At 36.4% G+C, this 19,197-nt stretch overlaps 11 protein-coding genes across 11 annotated transcripts; 4 read left to right on the forward strand and 7 right to left on the reverse strand.

Annotated features, from left to right (window-relative positions):
• Positions 1–231: 231 nt before the first annotated feature.
• SOCG_02106 (uncharacterized protein) lies at positions 232–807 on the forward strand (the record flags this gene model as incomplete). The annotated part of the gene is made up of 2 exons (XM_013160600.1): positions 232–341; positions 681–807. 2 exons carry the CDS (start codon positions 232–234, stop codon positions 805–807), a joined length of 237 nt encoding a protein of 78 aa, XP_013016054.1.
• A 479-nt stretch (positions 808–1,286) lies between these two features.
• Positions 1,287–2,750, forward strand: SOCG_02107 (CMGC/GSK protein kinase Gsk3; the record flags this gene model as incomplete). The annotated part of the gene is made up of 3 exons (XM_013160601.1): positions 1,287–1,305; positions 1,387–1,577; positions 1,797–2,750. The coding sequence occupies 3 exons, from the start codon at positions 1,287–1,289 to the stop codon at positions 2,748–2,750; spliced, it is 1,164 nt and encodes a 387-aa protein (XP_013016055.1).
• A 1,063-nt stretch (positions 2,751–3,813) lies between these two features.
• SOCG_02108 (C-5 sterol desaturase Erg31) lies at positions 3,814–4,713 on the reverse strand (the record flags this gene model as incomplete). The annotated part of the gene is made up of 1 exon (XM_013160602.1): positions 3,814–4,713. One exon carries the CDS (start codon positions 4,711–4,713, stop codon positions 3,814–3,816), a length of 900 nt encoding a protein of 299 aa, XP_013016056.1.
• Positions 4,714–6,160: 1,447 nt separating this feature from the next.
• SOCG_02109 (Der1-like family protein) lies at positions 6,161–6,910 on the reverse strand (the record flags this gene model as incomplete). The annotated part of the gene is made up of 4 exons (XM_013160603.1): positions 6,161–6,580; positions 6,667–6,732; positions 6,779–6,818; positions 6,864–6,910. The coding sequence occupies 4 exons, from the start codon at positions 6,908–6,910 to the stop codon at positions 6,161–6,163; spliced, it is 573 nt and encodes a 190-aa protein (XP_013016057.1).
• A 123-nt stretch (positions 6,911–7,033) lies between these two features.
• SOCG_02110 (cohesin loading factor Ssl3) lies at positions 7,034–9,136 on the reverse strand. The gene is made up of 4 exons (XM_013160604.1): positions 8,776–9,136; positions 8,594–8,725; positions 7,287–8,553; positions 7,034–7,214 (listed from the first exon to the last, which is right to left on the reverse strand). The coding sequence occupies exons 1-4, from the start codon at positions 8,950–8,952 to the stop codon at positions 7,114–7,116; spliced, it is 1,677 nt and encodes a 558-aa protein (XP_013016058.1). The 5' UTR covers positions 8,953–9,136; the 3' UTR covers positions 7,034–7,113.
• An 83-nt stretch (positions 9,137–9,219) lies between these two features.
• On the reverse strand, positions 9,220–10,536 carry SOCG_02111 (queuine tRNA-ribosyltransferase; the record flags this gene model as incomplete). Its single annotated transcript, XM_013160605.1, has 3 exons — positions 9,220–9,733; positions 9,778–10,351; positions 10,407–10,536. 3 exons carry the CDS (start codon positions 10,534–10,536, stop codon positions 9,220–9,222), a joined length of 1,218 nt encoding a protein of 405 aa, XP_013016059.1.
• An 85-nt stretch (positions 10,537–10,621) lies between these two features.
• SOCG_02112 (inner centromere protein Mis6) lies at positions 10,622–13,988 on the reverse strand. Its single transcript, XM_013160606.1, has 2 exons — positions 13,448–13,988; positions 10,622–13,403 (listed from the first exon to the last, which is right to left on the reverse strand). Exon 2 carries the CDS (start codon positions 12,628–12,630, stop codon positions 10,651–10,653), a length of 1,980 nt encoding a protein of 659 aa, XP_013016060.1. The 5' UTR covers positions 12,631–13,403; positions 13,448–13,988; the 3' UTR covers positions 10,622–10,650.
• On the forward strand, positions 12,632–14,018 carry SOCG_02113 (phosphoglycerate mutase family protein). The gene is made up of 6 exons (XM_013160607.1): positions 12,632–12,723; positions 12,961–13,070; positions 13,142–13,264; positions 13,311–13,376; positions 13,418–13,439; positions 13,504–14,018. The coding sequence occupies exons 2-6, from the start codon at positions 13,014–13,016 to the stop codon at positions 13,863–13,865; spliced, it is 630 nt and encodes a 209-aa protein (XP_013016061.1). The 5' UTR covers positions 12,632–12,723; positions 12,961–13,013; the 3' UTR covers positions 13,866–14,018.
• SOCG_02114 (RNA-binding protein Puf3) lies at positions 13,922–18,179 on the reverse strand. The gene has a single exon (XM_013160608.1). The coding sequence runs from the start codon at positions 16,391–16,393 to the stop codon at positions 14,246–14,248; it is 2,148 nt and encodes a 715-aa protein (XP_013016062.1). The 5' UTR covers positions 16,394–18,179; the 3' UTR covers positions 13,922–14,245.
• SOCG_02115 (uncharacterized protein) lies at positions 17,099–17,846 on the forward strand (the record flags this gene model as incomplete). The annotated part of the gene is made up of 2 exons (XM_013160609.1): positions 17,099–17,250; positions 17,645–17,846. 2 exons carry the CDS (start codon positions 17,099–17,101, stop codon positions 17,844–17,846), a joined length of 354 nt encoding a protein of 117 aa, XP_013016063.1.
• SOCG_02116 (Tim9-Tim10 complex subunit Tim10) lies at positions 18,113–18,803 on the reverse strand. The gene is made up of 2 exons (XM_013160610.1): positions 18,599–18,803; positions 18,113–18,410 (listed from the first exon to the last, which is right to left on the reverse strand). Exons 1-2 carry the CDS (start codon positions 18,697–18,699, stop codon positions 18,239–18,241), a joined length of 273 nt encoding a protein of 90 aa, XP_013016064.1. The 5' UTR covers positions 18,700–18,803; the 3' UTR covers positions 18,113–18,238.
• Positions 18,804–19,197: the final 394 nt, after the last annotated feature.

Raw genomic sequence — 19,197 nt, forward strand, 5'->3', positions numbered from 1 at the left:
AAACGACAAGAGTTGGAAGAATGACTGTGCTATAAAATTGTCTGTGAAAATCAGATGGTATAAGTATTCTGACATATTTACTTATATTGTTCGAATATATAATACTAACGAGGTAGTATATAAAAAGTCAACAAAAAGCAAACAGCTTAAGAGCAACTTGAACTAGCAAAATAAGAAGGAAACAATTCAATGGACCTAAATAAAAGAAAAATGAAGAACCAAGGTTAGTACATGAATAAAGTCAATTCATATTCATCCATTAGTGAAAACTGTAACGAGTTGCGCAGATTGGATTGTGAAAGAAAACGGCCCTCTACAAAAATGGTTAATGGACTAGAACAGTATGTCTAAACTCGTATAGCGATACCCAGGATAAATATGTCTAACGAGAGAAATTCTCTTTGGACGCAAAAGGAGGAAGAATCCCAAAGAGATTGTTACTGTTTTGTTTCACCTGGAGAGCTTATAGAACAGGTTCTTCCTGAAAGAGGTCCTCCTGTTAATGAATTATGAACTAAAAACGGGTTTGAAATCATCGCCAAGCGTCCACTTGCAGACTCATCATGGTCCAAGAAAACCATACATTTGTGTCCTGTATCCAGGGACCGTAAGAGAATATGCTATTTATGTTGAAATGAACGATCCATAAAACGAAGCTTCTTAAAAGGCTATATCTGTAGGCAGCAAGCCATTAATGGTTCTATGGAAGCAACAAACGATTTGGATCGGGAAAGGTCAAGTCGCATTCACTTACAGCAACCCGCTCGTCAAGAAGGAGGAAACGAAACCAAGATCCTTAAAGAATAAGAAAAATAAATAAAGAAGAAGAGGTTTACAGATTCAAAACATAAGCGTTTTCATGTGTTTTTTCTCATTTTAAGGATGAGTCAATAAAAATCTCGCTTACCATATGCTTATTCTATATGTTCTATGCTATGCTACGCCGGCGTCATGGACTGCCTCTTGTAAGCGGCTTCGTGCTTCTCTTGATAATAGCATACATTGTTACCGGGAGTGACAGGGGAAGTAACACAAACTAGTCTCCACACAATTTGTTACCTCATACAGACACGTTGCTTCCATCCTCCTCTGACCTCTTCTCTAGCTTTCTTTCTCCAGCGTAATCCTTCAGAGATCCATCTTGTATTTTTCGTGTTATTCTTGTATTTTATTGATTTTCCTGTATAAGAACACCTCTAGTTTTTATTCTGAAAGTTGATTCTCGTTTGTCGTCTCTTTGAAGGTTTCATTGTCCGTTCTCGTGTTTCTACATCTTCTCTTTCACAATGAGTCATGGTCTGCATCGTACGTATTTGTTTTATTATTCAAATTTTGTCTTTTTTTCTTTCTTCCTGGCTTCAATTTACTAACTTTGGTTCTACCCAGATCCTGTGGACCCATTCCGAATTATCAAGGAAACTGCTCGTGATGGAGCCACCGGCGAAGTAAAGCAACTATCTTATACTTCTAGCAAAGTAGTTGGTTCCGGAAGCTTTGGCGTTGTTATACAAGTTCATCTTATTGAGCACGACAGTAAAGCTGCCATCAAGCGTGTTTTACAAGACAAACGTTTCAAGGTGTGTATACTTGATTTTTTCCCTTTATCTTTGTTTTACTAAAAGAAGAGAAAACCAAGAGTTATCCCCTCTGTCTTGGGTTTCCAGGCCAAATCTACAGTCTCGTAAAGAGACATTTTGAGTTCCTTGACGGACTTACATAGATGGTCAATATGGCTTTTTCTTTCTTTTCTTTTTTAGTTTTTCTAGATTTTTTTGACTTCAAACTAACCATAACAGAATAGAGAACTGCAAATCATGCGGCTCATAAAGCATCCCAACATTGTCGACTTGATTGCGTATTACTACAATACCGGTGAAAAGGTCGATGAAGTTTACTTGAACCTGGTTTTAGAATTTATGCCTGAAACTATCTACCGAGCTTCCCGATTATATAGTCGTCAAAAATTATCTATGCCTATGATTGAAGTTAAACTTTACATCTATCAGCTCTTACGATCACTAGCTTATATTCATGCCAGCGGAATTTGTCATCGTGACATTAAGCCTCAAAATTTATTGCTGGATCCTGAAACCGGTGCCTTGAAGCTTTGCGATTTCGGTAGTGCCAAGATTCTTGTAGCCGGTGAACCCAACGTTTCCTACATCTGCTCTCGTTATTATCGTGCTCCTGAGCTTATTTTTGGCGCCACTAATTATACCACCGCAATTGACATCTGGTCTACTGGTTGTGTTATGGCTGAACTCATGTTGGGTCAGCCCTTGTTCCCGGGAGAAAGCGGCATTGACCAGTTGGTAGAGATCATAAAAATTTTAGGTACTCCCACTCGGGAACAAATCAAAACAATGAATCCTAACTACATGGAACATCGATTCCCGCAAATCCGCCCCCATCCATTCTCCAGAGTCTTTTCACGAAGCGTACCTACGGAAGCCATCGATTTACTTGCTAAATTGCTCCAATATACTCCTACCCACCGTCTTACTGCTCTAGAAGCCATGTGTCATCCTTTCTTTGATGAACTCCGTGATCCAAATACAAAACTCCCGGACTCACGCAACCCTCAAAGTCCGCCTCGTCCGTTGCCAGAATTATTTAATTTTAGTCATTTGGAACTCTCTATCCGTCCTGATTTGAACAAAAAATTGATACCTCCTCATGCTCGCGGCTTTTTACCCGTCGATTTGGACAATTTTGTTCCCGTCGAAATAAAGCGTGCTCAAATTGACTGATGAGCAAAAAGGAACAAGCAGAGGCAAGTGAAAATAGAATGCTGTTCTAAAATTTTGTGAACGAAAAGAGTTTCTATTTGACACTTTAACAGTGAAGTCTTGCTCCTTTTTATTTTTTCTCGTTTCTTTTGAAATTTCACTATAATGCGATTTGTCTATCTACAACTTTCAAAACTTTTCCAATTCGTTTTTGGTTTATCTCTAAATTTTTATGGAGAGTACAAGGAAAGAAAATGCGAATTAAGTTGTTAATAGGTAATAGGCTTGTTAATTGCATCCTAAACATGTGTGACACGACGACCTACATGATCACGAACAGGATAATGTTTATGTTGATTGGTTTCCAATTACTTCTATTTGTTGATTGATCATTTCTGTTTTAATTGTTCGTGAAACTTATTTATATATAAACGTATTAACACATTTACAATGTTACTGGAAAAAAATGAAGGTACTTTTTTTTACCGGTCTGACGAATATGTCGTCTATGTAGTGCACCTGTGAAATGAAAGTATATGGAAACAGCAGTGCTAGTAACAATAAATCTGACATAGAAAAAGGATGAAATATTAAAATTGGTAAACAACGGAACTTTACATATGAAACTATAAAATGTTTTCATGATATCAACAGTCAACCTCAGCATGAATATGGATGAAAACGATAAATTAAACGAAGCAATATTGGAACGCTATCAACGCGAAGGTTGAAGAGAGCCTGCTCATATGCAAGTTAAAGAGCAATTCAATTCATGGTGAGTTTTTCTCCTGGTAATGATGTTTGAGAACTAGTTTTTATTCATCCTTGTTCTAATTAAACTGTTCACAAGAAAAAGAGAGTCTAAGCTAGCTCAATGTAATGTAGTAGTCATTGAAAACGAACAGATATAAAAAACAAAAGGTGATGCATTTTCTCAATCGGCAAGAAAACAACATACTATAATCGTTTGAAGCCAAAAGGGATTGTATAAAAAGCAAAAGAGGAAGGATAGAGAAAGGAAAAGACAGGAGGAAAAAGAAAACATAGATAAATCTAAAGGAGAAGAAAAAGAAAAAGAACGAATTTACTTAATTTTCTTGCCATCGGAAGCGTAGTCACGATCATCTGCTCCTTCAACTTGGCTCCGAATAAATTCATACTCAGAAAGTTCTCTCTTCAAAACATCATCATTTGTGCGAAGAGACTTGTCATACCAGGCCTCATCTGGAGCACGGAACGAATTTCCAAGACGATCAAATAGGGTAGTAAATTGGCCATAGTTGTAGTTGAAATAGATGTGATGACCATTGTGGTGGGCAGCACCGTTGATAATAGGATTGTTGGAAATATACTTGCCGTCATGAATCATAATTGTCCAAAAGTTAACAAAGGTGAACAGAGCAAGGTAGGTCCATTTGTGAAGGGGAAAGAAGAAAGGGAAAAGATGATATGGCAAAGACTGGAGAAATCCATCGCCAGACTTGAATGCATGAGAAGCATATGGCGTGCAAATAATCCATTTATGGTGTAACTTGTGAAGACGAGGGTACACCCAGCGGTGATGAAGGAATCGATGAGCCCAGTAGATTCCAAAGTCTGAGAAGAGCACAAACAAGGGAAGAGAAAGAAAGTAGTAAGTTTTCCCGTAATCGCTAATGCGATCATATAACAGGCTATAGCCATGGACTTCAGCCAGAAACCAAGGCACTGTAAGTAATGCCATTCCGGGAAGATTTTTCGAGGCTGTCCAAATCTCTAGCCATACTTGGTTTTTGAGGAACTTGGGATGTTTCATTAAACTCTTGTCAAATACATAGCGGTACGACAAAGATGAAAATGTTATATACAATAGGAAACCTCCCATCCATGTTAAAAAGAATAAACTAATTGCTTCGCGCAAAATATTGTCGCGAGCTAAAGGATACGCTTGATCATAGACAGAATCCAAGACATAATGATCGGCTAAATCCAGCAAATAATCCATGGAGTTGGCAGAGTACTGAAAGAACAGTGGCTGTGAGGCAGCGTATAAGAAGCTCTAAGAAATGGTCTGATTTTCTGTTTGCGAGATGGTTGGTTTACGTTCAATAAACTCAATGTAGACGAAACTTTCTTATTACGCAGTGTGTTCCACTACACTAGTAAACAGGGAGATTTGAACAACAATTCTCTATGTAGTGGTAGTAGTAGTGTACGAGCAGACGTATAGGAATATGATTTCCTAGAGAATTGTTACTAATGAACAAAACGCATTAAAAAAGAAATAGAGATAAATCCAAAGAATAAAAACTGCTGATGTTAACGGGGTTCTATGCAAAAGAAGCTCGAGGATAGGAAGAGCTATAAGTGTATAGAGACCTTCTTCTCAATTGGAAATCTTTCTTTTTTTTGCTTTTATGATCGATAGAAACAAGGTCGTAGAAATAGCTCCCTGAAATACAATCACACCTTCTTCCCACAATTCTCTTATCCCTCTACAGAGTAAACGTTCTCTAATCTTTAGCGCTTGAAATATTATGAAGGAGAAGGCTTTCATTAAGACTTGAAATCAGCGTTATTCGGTAGCATTTCGTTGTTGGCTAGCTGGGCAATCTAGCTAGCCTCTTAATAGGTAGGCAGTGGATTGTGAGGGTGGTAGAAGAAGAATGTGGAATAGTACCTTTAAGAACACAATCCTAAATAGAACGCATATAAAATAGCGTAAAATCCCATGAGTAATGAAAACAATGTGTTATCAAGACAAGAAACTGGAATTCATTTTCCTTGAACACGAAATATCCAACAAGCAAAAAAATAACCTACTGTGGACCAATATTCAGCTGCTTCCAAACAAAGCAAAAATAATTATGATTCATACATATAAAGAGTTGTATAGTATCGGATGAACGTTTAAGACACTATTGGCTATCTTCGGTGCGTATCAACAGTAGTAAATATCCATACGATGATAGTTCAAGTCTTTTTCCGTTATAATTCCTTTCTATCAGTTAATCGTTCTGCTTATAATGAGAACCAACAGTAGCGATTGTACCAAATTTACCACAAGGGTAGTTTAGACAATAGGCAACAAACGAAGGAACATGAGATCTTAAAATACCATTCCTATATAGATGTAAACTCCTCTGTTTATTTATTAGATAAAGAACGAAGTAGCAAACTAGTTCGTTTCTGTGGCATATGCTAATATGCATATAGTTGAGACATCTTCTGATGCGCCAACTACTATGGTCGATCACTTTCCCAGAGAAGCAATTTACTATTTTTGTATATGAAATAATTGTTTTTATGGGTATTCATCAAACAATGTCTGATCGCTAGAGATAGTAGTAAGTAATTCAGACGACTTGATTTCATCGTCTTTTAAGTTTATTCTTCTTCGCAAAATTCGGAGACACTGGCACCATTATTTTTTAAATAAAAAGAGAAATTCTCTAAATAGTACCAAAGTCATAGAGGAAGAAATAAATATGCCCAATCGAGGCACTTAATAAATCCAACACAGGAAAGCTTCCACTGCGAAACCAGCGTAAAAGAATCATAACCCAAGGGACATATGGAGCTTTTACATCAAATAACCCCAAAATCGAGACTCTGTACAATGGATGTTTCCAAGACCAGATATAAAGCATGCTAAAGGAAAAGTAAGAAGCCGCGAAAGGCATATGAAAAAAGTAGCTTAAAACTAACAACGATCCACAAACAATGCTTATTGTTTTCATAAAATTTTTCGTCCGTGGAGGAGGACTAGCTTCCTCAAGCATGCTCATAAATCGTAAAAAAAAGGACAGGTACAGAATAGGCTCCAAACCTAATGGGCCGATATATAGAAATGTAGTAATAGCTCTCCAATACTGAATTACATTAGTTTTCCTCTGGACACCAATAAACACTATACTGTTCAACCTATGTGAAGGTTTACAGTGGTTTTGCGACATACCTCTCCTTTGAATAAGAATAACCTCCAATTGAAAAATACTTTTAATTCTCTAAGATACCCAAAATTCTTAATCGGTTAGCTAAACTTGCATGCTTTACAATTTCCTACGTACTACCGCCAAAGTCGTCAATAAGGTGCCAAAAATAAGGTATCTGCAGGTCGTTAACAGCTGCGATTTCTTTTTTATATATATTTACCTTGTGACAGGAGGTGTTTCCCTTAAGAATTCCGGAAGAATGGCCATGATGAAAGAACTATTGTTATGGTTGTTCGTCAAAATATAATGTGAACTCAGTAATTTGAACATTATAGTGATATACATATTCCATTACACAGCAGAAAGAATCCGTGGTTTTCTGCATTTTGATTCTGTATATTAACGATTTATTTACATTATTATAGCTTCACTATGATATTTTTTGATTCTAACCTTCTATGCTGAAATTGTTAATTCGAGAAAGTGGAATTTTTGATTTCTTCCCAAACAGATGCATTCTCTTCTTTTTGTTGCTTCAACTTTTCAAACTCATGAAGGCCTTCGTATAGTACTAAATTTATTAGTAAGCCAACTGCATATAGACATTTCTCAGATATAGTCAATGTTCGTTTTCATAACTTACCTTCTAAATTCTTTCCAGAAAAAAAAGACCAAATGTTATCCTTGCTTTTCCTGGCTAATGTGAGCGCAGAAATAGCCATTTTCTCAGCTTGTTCATAATTTCCTAAGCGAGTACAAAGTTCTGTGAAAACAACGTATTGCAATTGTGTATTTGAAAGCTCTACTGAACTCTGCGTAAGCTTTAGTAAACTGTTTGTTTTTTGAACGTGTGTGCCCTCTCTAGATAATTTTAAAATCATCCACCACAGACTGTAAACTATATTTCTCTGTTCTTTGCAAGATTTTTCTAACCATTCTAGGGAGTTGTTTGCTTCAGTACTGTCTTGCAGCAAATTGATTAAATTGAGGGTGGACAAAATGAAAACATCTTTAGGAGTACCAGGGTTCTTTATTACCCTTCGGTAAATACATTCTGCTTCATCAAAATTTCCCTTTTTATGCTTAAGCATGCCATTTAATAAAGTTCGAAAAATGTTTGATTCAACATCGTTCGAGGATAGTAGCTTTTCGGCCTTCGAAAACTTTGAACGACTCAAGTGAGCAGCTATTAAATAGCACTTGAGATTATCAATAATAGAATGAAACCATCGATCTGTTTCAAAAGATTCATTCACTGTAGTTTCATGAGGTACGAAGTCTCCAGAAATGCGCAATCCCTCTTGAAGGAATCTACTGGCACGTCCCGAACTAGTTTCAGGTAAATAGCAAATGCCAGATATCAGATAAACAAGAATATAAATCTGATTAATAGAAAGCCATTTTAGGCGGATGGAGATTTCTCCGTCTATAGTAAATTCAACATGAGATGATTCCCATTTTAAAGTATCGGATTCAAGAAGCATATGTACAGTATTTAGCTTTTCTCTGGATTGCAAAACTTTTCCCTCACTGATACATTTCACAATTTGAGTTACCAAAACAAGAATAGCTATTTGATGGGTCCGTGTTGGAATTTCTTCCATTGCTAAATCTTGACTTAGGACTGATGCCAGAAGAATCATCTCTTCATGATTATATGCTTTTGCGTAATTATATATGTTTTTAGAAATCTGTTGGACACCTTGAAATAATGAGCAACAAAGATAAAATTCATATACCCATTTATGAGCACTGGCGATGCCCTGTGTACCGTACATTTGCAATACTTTGGCATATTCTTCCGCCTCTTGGATACAGCGAAGTAGTAAGACTTTCCCAGCTTTCGGTGAAGTTTTGCTAAAAATACGCGCTAACAGAAGTTGTAAACTGAACTTTTCTTCAACGAAATTCTAACGAAAGTTAAAAGCAAGTCCTCAAACCTAGACATACGTGTTGCTTTGCAATTAACATTGCTCGATTCAATATGGACTCGGCATCTGCATATTCTTGTGTGTGATGCAACAAAATTTCGCATATGCGTTTTCTAGTAATTAACTCAACTCGTGGTTCAAGAGCGTTATCCTAATATCCTGATATTAGCAAAAAGTAATTATATTTGAAATAAGACTAACCAGTAAAACTGCATAAAGACAGCGAAGACCACCTGTCAGCAAATCGCCAAAAGCCCTAGTAGTCCCGTGGTGCTGTAAGATTTTTTCAGCCTCTCGAAAATAAACCTCAGCTAATGGCCATAAAAACAAATGCCTAGAGCTCACAAACTGTTCTCTTTCGATGGAGTTAACAGTCATAACATTATTGGGTTGTCCACGAGCAGTAGAGCCGGATGGTTAAACGGTCCCAGTATATACAGCAATTAAACGTGTTTGCCAAGTATATTTGATATATGTATTAATGAACTATTATTTACGAGAAATGATTTGAATATTACTTTAAGACAAAAACTAGAACAATATGATCCAAACAAGCTTTTTTAGAACTATATATAAAAAAACCGTAACTACTATTTATAAAAAATTTCCAAATACCATTTAGACCCTAAATACCCAATCTTTCTTCTAGTCCTCTAATAAATCAATGTTCACCAGGCGTAATGCTGTAACAGCCCATTCGGGATATGTTGAACGATCTCCTTTGTGCCACTTGATAAAGAAATCCTTAACAAATTGAGGAAAACAATCCTTGATGATACTAGTTCTCATGTCATTCATGAGTTGTAATTGAAACTGTGTATTGTGGATTGTCATAAGATGAGCGCCAACAGTTTCCTTCGATACTAAAGAACTTAAAAAAGCACGAGTGATCCCCCAACCACCTTTTTCCTTTGGAATACAACAAGGGCATTGACATTCTGTATCCAAAGGACTCGAATCTGTCTTAAATCTTCGGTTTCGCAAATTTAGGATGCCGTTTCTAGTTAACGCATTCCCGAATCTTGCTGTTCTAGTAGGATAGACACAATCAAACATATCCATTCCTAAAGCAACGCAAACTACCAGATCCTCTGCATATCCAACGCCCATAAGATATCTTGGTTTACTTTCAGGTAGTATACCAGTACATGTATGGACACTGAAAAATGGTTAACACATCTCAAAAAGTTATTGCATACTTACATTTCACAAAAGCTTCTTTTTTCTTCACCTCCAGATAGTCCTCCAATTGCAATACCTGGAGTATCCCTTTTCATCATTTCTTTACAGCAAATTTCCCTTAACCTTTTATTCAATCCTCCTTGAATAATACAAAACAGGTTTTGAGTTTCTGTATTCTTGTGTGCCTTTAGACAACGATCTAACCATCGTATCGATCGATACATAGCTTCTTCCATTCGAACATCCTCTGTCAGTGTATGTACTACATCGTCCAACTGCATCATAATATCAGACCCAATTGTATTTTGTAATTCAATAGAGTGCTCTGGTGTCAACAGCATTGGTGTACCATCCCTAGGAGATAGAAAGGTTACTCCTTCTTCAGTAATAGTAGCAAGCTTCAATAATGAAACCATTTGAAATCCACCGCTGTCAGTCAACAAATTTCTTTTCCATGATTGTAATTTATGGGCACCTCCGATAGTATCTAAGATCTCTTTTCCAGGCTTCAAGCCCAAATGATAGGTATTGTTCAACATTATTTGACAACCCATTCGGTCCAATTGATCAGGCAGAACTCCCTTTAGAGAAGCCTCTTAAAAAGTAAAGTTAGTGAATTTTAATAAATTTAAAAGAAATGATAAACATACGGGTTCCTACTGGCATAAAAACAGGTGCTTCCACAGGACCATGCGGCAACTCAAGAACGCTTGCTCTAGCACGCGTTGTTGAACATTTCGCAATTATTTTATAATTTAAAGCTGGATATGAAGAACACATGTAGCAAAAAGTAAGTATTTGTTTATGACGGCTCTTCTAAATTGCAGTCAAAAAAATTTGGGATATTATTAGTTGGTTATATGACAGATTAAATAGTTCTAATAAGAAAACCCTTCAACCAGTGGATGAAGAGAATAATGATTGATAAATGGCTTTATAATACTTCCTTTTTAAATCAGAAATTAAATCAGTTTGAAAAGACGTCCAAGATTGGGCTAAATGTAAGTTCCTTTGAAGTTCTAAGTATTTTGGTTTTGTTAAATTCGTCAAGGAAGTCAGAATAAAAGTAGGGTCCTCCTCTTGTTTCTTTTTCAAGTACTGTAATGTATAATAAGAAAACTGAACACCAGACGTCAAAGACCACATATTGTTAAAATTAGGCATAAAATTATCCAGCGATTGAAAGTTCAATTCAAAAAAAATAACATCAATGAATTCTGGTTTTTTGGCATTTTCTAGTAAACAATTTGTCATTTGCTTGTTAATAACTTTCAATTGCTCTCGTAAGTCTCTTTGGTCTTCATTTCTTAAATTATGTTCTGCTGACTGTATTAAACGAAAACTAGTCTCAATAGTATGAGGAGAGCTTTTGGTAAAAAGAAGCTTTACTAATTTTTCAAAAGCAACTTTTTCTGGCCATACTTGAACTTTCAAATCACTACCTGCATTCAAAATAGTGATCATAATTAAGGCCGAAGGAGCAAAGAGTTTTTCGTTCCAGAGAAACACATCTAGCAAATGGAATGAATGTGAAAAAATGTATTTAAACAGAATACCTTTTGAGTCCGATTGTTGCCTCGAATCCGTTTTGTTGACGAGACGCAAAGCCCAAACTAATATATAATCTAAATGTAGTTGGCACTCTTTTAATGATAGTTTTTCAGTGTAGAGGTCTAGTTGCTTAAAAAACACGGCGTATTCTTGCTCATTCTTCGCAACATCTAAACATGTTATTAAATGGCATATAGCTTCGTATTCCTTGAATGATAAGGAAGGCTTCATTAAGTAACGTGTTATAAAATCGTAAAGGAATGACAACGAATTATTAGCGTACAATAAATGCCGACTGAGGAAATGAAAAAGTTCAAGGCGCTGTTCAAGTGTTCCATAATCTAAGAGTAATCCGGAGTAAAGAGTAGTATACAACCATTCTGTCAGTTTATTTACCAAAATTGGATTGTTAAGGAGACGATAGTATAAGAAGAAAACGTTGCTACGAAGAAGTGCCGCAACCTGGTTTGGTTGTTTTATTTTTTCGAATGCAGAAGAAAGCTGTTGAACAGTAAAAACTTCGTTCAAAGGAACATTCTCAAGTTTGTTTTCCATAGTAAACAATTCTGGAATTAAGCTTGGTACTCTCTTTCGCTTTTCAGGCATTTGTAGTGTACGATGAGAAGGCTCCGTCGAAGAATGTATTAGGTCTGAAACTCTTGCAATCCAAGAAAGGTCTATCTTCCATGGAACAGTGCCTCTTTGTTGGAAGGAGCCAATAATAACGTCAGGATAGTGCTGTTTGTAAGTATGTAGTAGCTCGAGTATATAAGGATCGTTGGCGTTTCCTGGTTTTTGATATAAAGACAGAAGTTGATGAATCCTAAATCTTTTTATATAAGAATGTTTGGTTGTCAAAATAAGTAGACGCACAAGAGAGGGACGGAGAGTGACATAGTCCAGGAAATGAAATAAAACACCATAAAACCGTGCAAAACGATCTTTTTCTTCTAAAAACTCATAAATATGAGCTAGCCAATTCAATAGTTTTTCTTGGTATGCATAGGCATGGCGAACTCCATAAGGATCCAAGCTGCTTATAATTTTGACGGCGATGAAGTGGGACACAAACTGCTTTGGGTATAAGCTTTTCACAATGATAATCAGTTGGCTTTTGTCAAATCTTGTATTAGTGGATAGAATTACATTGAGCAGCACTTCAATTGCTTCATTTGTCAACCCTTCCTGAGAAGCCAAACCTTGGAATTGTCGCAAACGATTAGAAATAGCTTTTTTTGAACCCGTAGGAACTTCAGAATTCCTACATATCCACTCTATTCCATCTTGTAAATCATAAAATCCATGACTTTGATTTTCAGTCATGAAGTAATAGAAAGGTAGTACACTAGACTAACGCACCCTGCCCAAAATAAACTAAATATTTTATTCTCTGCCTTTTTTTCAGCAAATATAAAAGTAAGTTAGAAAAGAAAAGACATAAGCATCTGTTTAAGTCCACTGAGAGAGTACTGAGGAAAATCTTCGTTCAATTATAAACATTGAACACTGTTCAAACTTCAGTTGATACTACAAGCTTTTCTCCGTTTCCGTGTAAATATCAGTATATTGTTTCTCTATTTCATATTTTTTGTTAAAAAATATAAAAGAATTAAAGAATCAAAAACAATACTTTAAGCTTATACTAACTGGCAGTTTTTGGCAGCTATTTGTAACCCTCAGCAAAACATTTATCTTTTATATCCAAAATGAAGGTCTTCTTGATTCGTCACGGCCAGACAGAACAAAACAAAGTCGGGATTTTGGTATGATGAATTTTAAAGACGAATTGGCTTCGTCTACTCTCTTCAAGACAGTTCGCTAACATTCTCTTCAGCAAGGATCTGTGGATACAAGTTTGAGTGAAACCGGTCAACTCCAAGCAAAGTTGCTGGGCTCCAGACTTTCATCGCTGAACATTGATCAAATTTTCTGCAGCTCGATGAAGCGATGCCGCGAGGTTAGTAGATTATATTTTCAGAACTTGCAAACTAACCTAATTATAGACCATCAAACCTTTACTTGAATTACGACCCGAGATTCCTATCGAATATTCGGATTTAATTAGAGAGGTAAGTACACAATATAATTAGACTTTACTAACTTTTATTAGAGAATCTATGGTGAATTAGAAGGTACGTACAGAAGTTATCTGAAGTGACCATGAAGGTCGTGCAAGTCGCTAACATACTATAATAGGGATGAATGTGGTTGAAGCAAAACGCCTTATGGGTACCAAACATCCTGATTACTATGGAGAAGGTTTTACAAGCTTAAAGCAAAGACTCGTAAAGTTTTGGGAGGAAAAAGTCGTTCCTTTACGCGAAGAGAAAAAATGCGTCGTTGTTTTGTGCCATGGAGGTGTAATCAATGCTCTTCGCGCTCATTTTATGGAAGAAAAGGGATATACATATGATCATACTAAACTAGAGAAGAAAATTCTTACAGTCAACACCAGCATCACAGAAATTGAGGTTACTCCTGAAGGTACAGGACACATCTATACATTTGGAGACGCAGCCCATTTAGAATCGGAAGAACATGGCCGTCTCATTGTCTAAAAAAATACCATCAAGAGTACTTCTCGTCATAATTACTCGGACTTTTATTTACTAAGGAAAAAATTCGATACTATAGTCAATTCATTTTGTCTAAAAAATTAATGTTCGTAATCGTATATAAGGCAAGAATCCATGAAATATCGGAGTTGGATGCGGCGTCGTCATATGATGCTAAAAAAATTGTGATATAAACACATGAAATAAAGAGTATTCGTGGTGATAACCATAGTTATGTTCTCGTAAATAAGCCAAATCCATAATATCGTAGCAGAGGTATCATAAATGTCGTTTAAATACAAAAATCCTTTAACTTATATACAAAATGCTTCCGAACAAACGTAAAGAAACCGAAATCGTTCATATTCACACGCCTCTCGATATTAGCTGCTTCTCTCATGTTTTAACTCCTTTGAATTATCAATACGCGCTTTCTGGCGATATCGTTCAACAGACATAATTAGATGTTTACCATAAGTGTATTTTTTAAGAGTTGCAATATGTGGATATATATATGAGATAAGCAAATCCCGCTCTTTATCGTTAGAAGCCTCCAAAAGCTTTTGAACCACGTAGTTCGCGTACTTGTCCTTCATCATCAACATTAAAATGCTAACATTGTCAACTTTCTCGGTCAGTGTCTTCTGGATGATATAGGCACGATCATCCTCGGAGATGTAAGAGATACATCTTTCAACAACATTTGATGCAAATTTATGACAACTCAAATATAGCAGATTTTTAGCTATTAAGTTAAACACAAATTTCTTGTCCTTCTCAGAACCTTCTTTCAGTATGTGCTGCACAACATAGTTGCCATACTGACCTTGGGTCAATTGTAAAGAATAAGGGAGAAGATCCTTGATAATAAGTTGTCGTTTATATGTAAACTTTTCAATAATTCGTTGAATTACTCGACAGCCATAAGGATGAGCAGACAACACGTGTATTTGAGGTCGTAAAGCATCAAAAATAAAATCAAGTCTTTCCGAGTCTATGCATTCAATAGATTTTTGAATAACATGATTTCCGTTTTGATCACAAACGCATTCCAAAACATGGCTATCAAGTTCACTAATAATTTCAATTTGTTGTTCTGCCGAAATGTGTTCTATAGCCTTCTGTACGACACGACAACCGTACATATGAACGGCTAAAATAAACGTGTGGCCCTTAATTTTAGAAACTAAAAGCTGCTTTTGTTCAGCATTTCCGTACTCCAGAAATTTCTGAATAACGTAATTCCCAAAAATGTCCATCATAAGTTGTAAACAGTTATCAGAAACAATCTCTTCGAAAACAGCCTCTTTTTCTTCTTCAGTACAAGTTGCCAACTTTTGCTGTATAAACCTTGAACCATATTGGTCACTGCTGAAAAGAACAACGTTCCCTAATATATCAGAAAGTTCAAAACGCTTCTTTTTGTTATTATGAAAGATTTGCAGCAACTTTGAATGTGAGATATAGGCAGATCCATGATTCTCCTTAGGAAACTGATCCTCAACACTCAAGGTTGAATAAGGAGTTGGGTTACCATCAAATGAAATACTACCGAAACCATCTGCTGGGGAAAAATCTGGGCTCACACTTACATAAGGTCTTGCAGAATCCGATACATTTCGTTTTACCGATGAATTAGGGATGGGGAAGAACGACTGACTCGAAACAAAAGGTACACAAGTACGATCGGACTTCGCAGTTGGTGAAATGTCAGAAGCAAGAGTCGGGGATGTAACAGAAATCGAATTCCGCTCGTTAACCTTGCTAGGAGGAGAAAGAAAGTTCGCATCCAGATTTTCTTTATAATTTGGCAAGGTACCTAACGGAGCTGCTTGCGTGATACTTGTCATATCGCCGACGGAAGAGTGCGACATATGACGGACAGCCCGTCGATTAACAGGCTTCCAAAAATCAGAGTGAGCTCGAGTATGGCGGGGTAAAATCCCGCTTGAAGGTGTGTGAGAAATACCGGTGGAGAGGGTTCTGCCGAAATCTGTCTGTAAAGGCGGAACGGAGTTTTGTAATGAATGCGGAAAACGAATAGCAGAATCAGAACCAAGCTGACCGTACATATTGACCTTAGAGGGAGTAGTAGCATCTTGACTAAGTGCATTGCATCTGCTATTCGAATCAACAAAGCTTTTGGAGTGAAACGGGGGTTCAACGCCACCGAAATAGTTAGAAAACACGGGGTCCTGTAAATTTGTTAAAGAAGAAAGAGGCGGTTTCGGCAGGTGTTTGTTGCGGAAAGAGTGAGAATTGTTCAGAGATCCCCCGTCTGTTATGTCTTGATTCAAAGACAACTTCTGGAAAGATGGAAATGGATTAAAAAACGATGTAGAGTGGTCGGAGTGATCATCACTTCCAGAAGATTGGGAATATGGTGACAATGAAGGAAGTTTGTTTTCACGAGGAGATCCACTTGAAATAAGGCTTGGACGGCCATCCGCATATCCGGAAGAAAACTGAAAAGGGACGTTTTCATTTAATCCATCAGAAAGTTTTGCGTTTGATTTCACAGTAGCATACATGGTTATTTAAACTGGCAATAGAGACAAATAGAAGACAATAGACAACAAAAAAAATAGGTAGTAAGAAAGAAAGATGAGAAACAGAAAAGATCAAAAGAGGAATAAGAAGAAGAGAAACAATCAGAAAGAAATGGTCGTTAGGATAAAAATATTAAGGAAAAAAAGTTGCGTTAAGTAAAAGTAAAATGACACTCAATAACGGGTTAAAGAAAAAGAATGGGAAAAAGAAATATCATACAACTTAATAGAGAAGAAAAGAAAATAATTCACAAGCTTTGGCGTTTGTATAAACAGTCGGGCTTGATGCTGATAAAATTAGCCTAGCTGGAAAGTACCGCGGATATCAAAAAATAGTACCTTCAACAATGATAAATCAAACAAAAAACATCCAATTGTAGGAATAAACGATAGAAACTGCAAGACAAATTGAGGTATGGAAGAAACTCAATTCCACATAAACAATTCAAGCATCCAATATTCAACTTCCTTCTACAAATCGAACCAGTCAAAAAATGATTATATACCAAACTAATAGAAATGAAAACAGTTATAGAATTTGTTTAATCCTCTTAGCTCTTTCAAGCCAACGAATTCCTTTTTTTTTTTTTTTAAACGGGACGTAGGGTCAAGTAAGTAGCAGTGATTTAACAGAGTTGTATTTAGAATAATTCCTTTGGAATAAAGAGGATATAGCTTCCTTTAACTATGATTCACTTAGCTGAAGGAAATAGGCAAAAGGAAGAGGATGGAGGAAATGTAGAAACTGAACTAAGAAAATATGGAGCTTCCTCACTAAAATGGTTCTCGACAAGGGAGGGTACACCTACAAGCCGTTTATGTCATGCCATTTTGAAACGGTAAAATTGTACAAATATTACCGAATTCAAGACTTTTGTAAATAAATTTACCTGTTTTTTTAAACCCTTGAAAAAAACTAACAAAATTTTTCTCTTTTTATGAAGTCAGACAATATCATTTCCATTAAATAACGAGATTCGAAACGCCCCTACAAACTGGAATTATAGAACTTTCATCGAATAAAGGAGTGACAAGAGGAAACAGGAATATGTCACATGTAAAACTAGCGTAAAGCACTCTCACTCTCACACGTTACACGATCATACTATAATTTGGAAGTTTCGAATTCATGATCGTATCAATAGTTGAGTGACCAATACTAGATTTTGAGGAAACGGATGTATCGTTTAGTTTGGCTTAGTATAGTTAAGTTTTCACCTAGTATATTTAAAGATTGATTGATGTCTTTAAAGTGGACGTACTTGAAATCGTTCATTCTCTGGAAATTGCTTTCATGAAAGAATGGCAAACGATTGACCCAACTATGGATAATCAACCCCATAAACAATTAAGAGTTTATGCCAACAAAAAACCCAAAGACAAAGAATATGTATTGTCTGAAATCGAATTTGAGGCTATATGTCTTCGTAAGTAATACTCAAAGTAAAACAAAGAGACTGAAGAACAAGGAGTACAAAAGAGAAGGTTGGTTTCAAAGAGTCCGAAACGAACAATTTTATCAGACAAGGGTGAGTTATGCACTTTAATAAAGTTAATAAGGTTTCGTCTACAAGATTTAAAATAGAGGAAACGTCCAGCTTTTAAGTCAAAAAGGTTTGATAGGTTCATATTTATCGAGGACGAGACACTCAACTGTAGCAGTAGGAAATGAAAAACCATGTAGAGATTTAAAAAGAAATATATTATGAATGTTTTTGAGAAAGAACAACATCCACAACCAAACAAATTGCACAAACGCTGTCCTTTCCATTCCATGATAAGATATCGTTTCATGGGAAGCTAGGAAAAATCTGTATCATAAAGGATTTACTGAGGGGGGGCATTTTGTTCACCAATTTTCTTCATATGCTCGCCTAGAACCTTGCTACTTTCAAAGTATTTGGCGACACAACGATCAATACAAACACTTTCACCTTTGGTCAACTCGGCTTCCTTGTAAGGAGTAGCAATGCACTTTTTATGGCAAGAGGAGACCATTCTATTTTCCTTTGTTAACTTGATATCCTTCAGTCTTGACTGTGACGCTAAACTATTAACAGACACGCATAACCGTGTCCAACTAAAAGGTTCCTGCGAATAAACTATCACAAGATCAAAGAAAATACGAGTTTCACCTCCTGGATTATCACAATTTCATGTCGTTATTTGAGCAATAACAAGACATACCTGTTGAAAATCTCCACACTTAATTCAACTTCTTGTTCAGCCATAGCAATGTTCTGAGGGTTCACAGACTGATTACCCTTTCCAATTCCGAAAAACGACATCTTGTTGGCTGTATATGAATTTCAAACGAGGAACCTGCTGTTTCGGTTGTTCCTTATGGGCGAAAGTTGGGTCTGTTTCGTTTCTGTAGGTGTCGAAGCTTCTTCCAGCATTAGGTGACATTCGAGTAACACCTAGAGAGCGTAAACAAATGTTGAAAAATCTGGTTTCTGACGATATTGCAAAAGCTCAAAGATCTATATTTTCAATGAATCTTTAGTAGAGGAAGGTCTCTACGAATTTTATGAATTTTGGATAAAATTCCAATGTGCGTTTCGGTGGTCCGATCATAAGATATGTTGTCGTGAATACTTGAATCAAAAGAGAGGTTCTATGTATTTCTTTCCAAGTTTCTGTATTTCCTAACCTTTTTCTGCATGCTAGTTGTCTTGGTGAATAGGAACCTCCCCAGATCCGTCATCGTTTAAGCTCCCATTCAAAATCGCTTTCCTATCTAAGAGTCTTTCTAATTTCTTTCCTATAACTTCGTAGCTTTCTCG

Source organism: Schizosaccharomyces octosporus (genome assembly GCF_000150505.1).
Source record: "Schizosaccharomyces octosporus yFS286 unplaced genomic scaffold supercont6.1, whole genome shotgun sequence".
Classification (NCBI taxonomy): domain Eukaryota; kingdom Fungi; phylum Ascomycota; class Schizosaccharomycetes; order Schizosaccharomycetales; family Schizosaccharomycetaceae; genus Schizosaccharomyces; species Schizosaccharomyces octosporus.

Bases quoted from the DNA above. Each gene is read 5' to 3' on its own strand.
- SOCG_02116 (XM_013160610.1), bottom strand. From the start codon at position 18,699: ATGTCGTTTTTCGGAATTGGAAAGGGTAATCAGTCTGTGAACCCTCAG. The intron at 18,411-18,598 runs GTATGTCTTGTT...AAAGGAAAATAG, and splicing joins AGTGTGGAGATTTTCAACAG to AATGGTCTCCTCTTGCCATA.
- SOCG_02112 (XM_013160606.1), bottom strand. From the start codon at position 12,630: ATGACTGAAAATCAAAGTCATGGATTTTATGATTTACAAGATGGAATA.
- SOCG_02113 (XM_013160607.1), top strand. From the start codon at position 13,014: ATGAAGGTCTTCTTGATTCGTCACGGCCAGACAGAACAAAACAAAGTC. The intron at 13,071-13,141 runs GTATGATGAATT...CATTCTCTTCAG, and splicing joins AAAACAAAGTCGGGATTTTG to CAAGGATCTGTGGATACAAG. The intron at 13,377-13,417 runs GTAAGTACACAA...AACTTTTATTAG, and splicing joins ATTCGGATTTAATTAGAGAG to AGAATCTATGGTGAATTAGA.
- SOCG_02110 (XM_013160604.1), bottom strand. From the start codon at position 8,952: ATGACTGTTAACTCCATCGAAAGAGAACAGTTTGTGAGCTCTAGGCAT. The intron at 8,726-8,775 runs GTTAGTCTTATT...TCAGGATATTAG, and splicing joins GTCTTTATGCAGTTTTACTG to GATAACGCTCTTGAACCACG. The intron at 7,215-7,286 runs GTAAGTTATGAA...TAATAAATTTAG, and splicing joins TTCTGGAAAGAATTTAGAAG to TACTATACGAAGGCCTTCAT.
- SOCG_02114 (XM_013160608.1), bottom strand. From the start codon at position 16,393: ATGTATGCTACTGTGAAATCAAACGCAAAACTTTCTGATGGATTAAAT.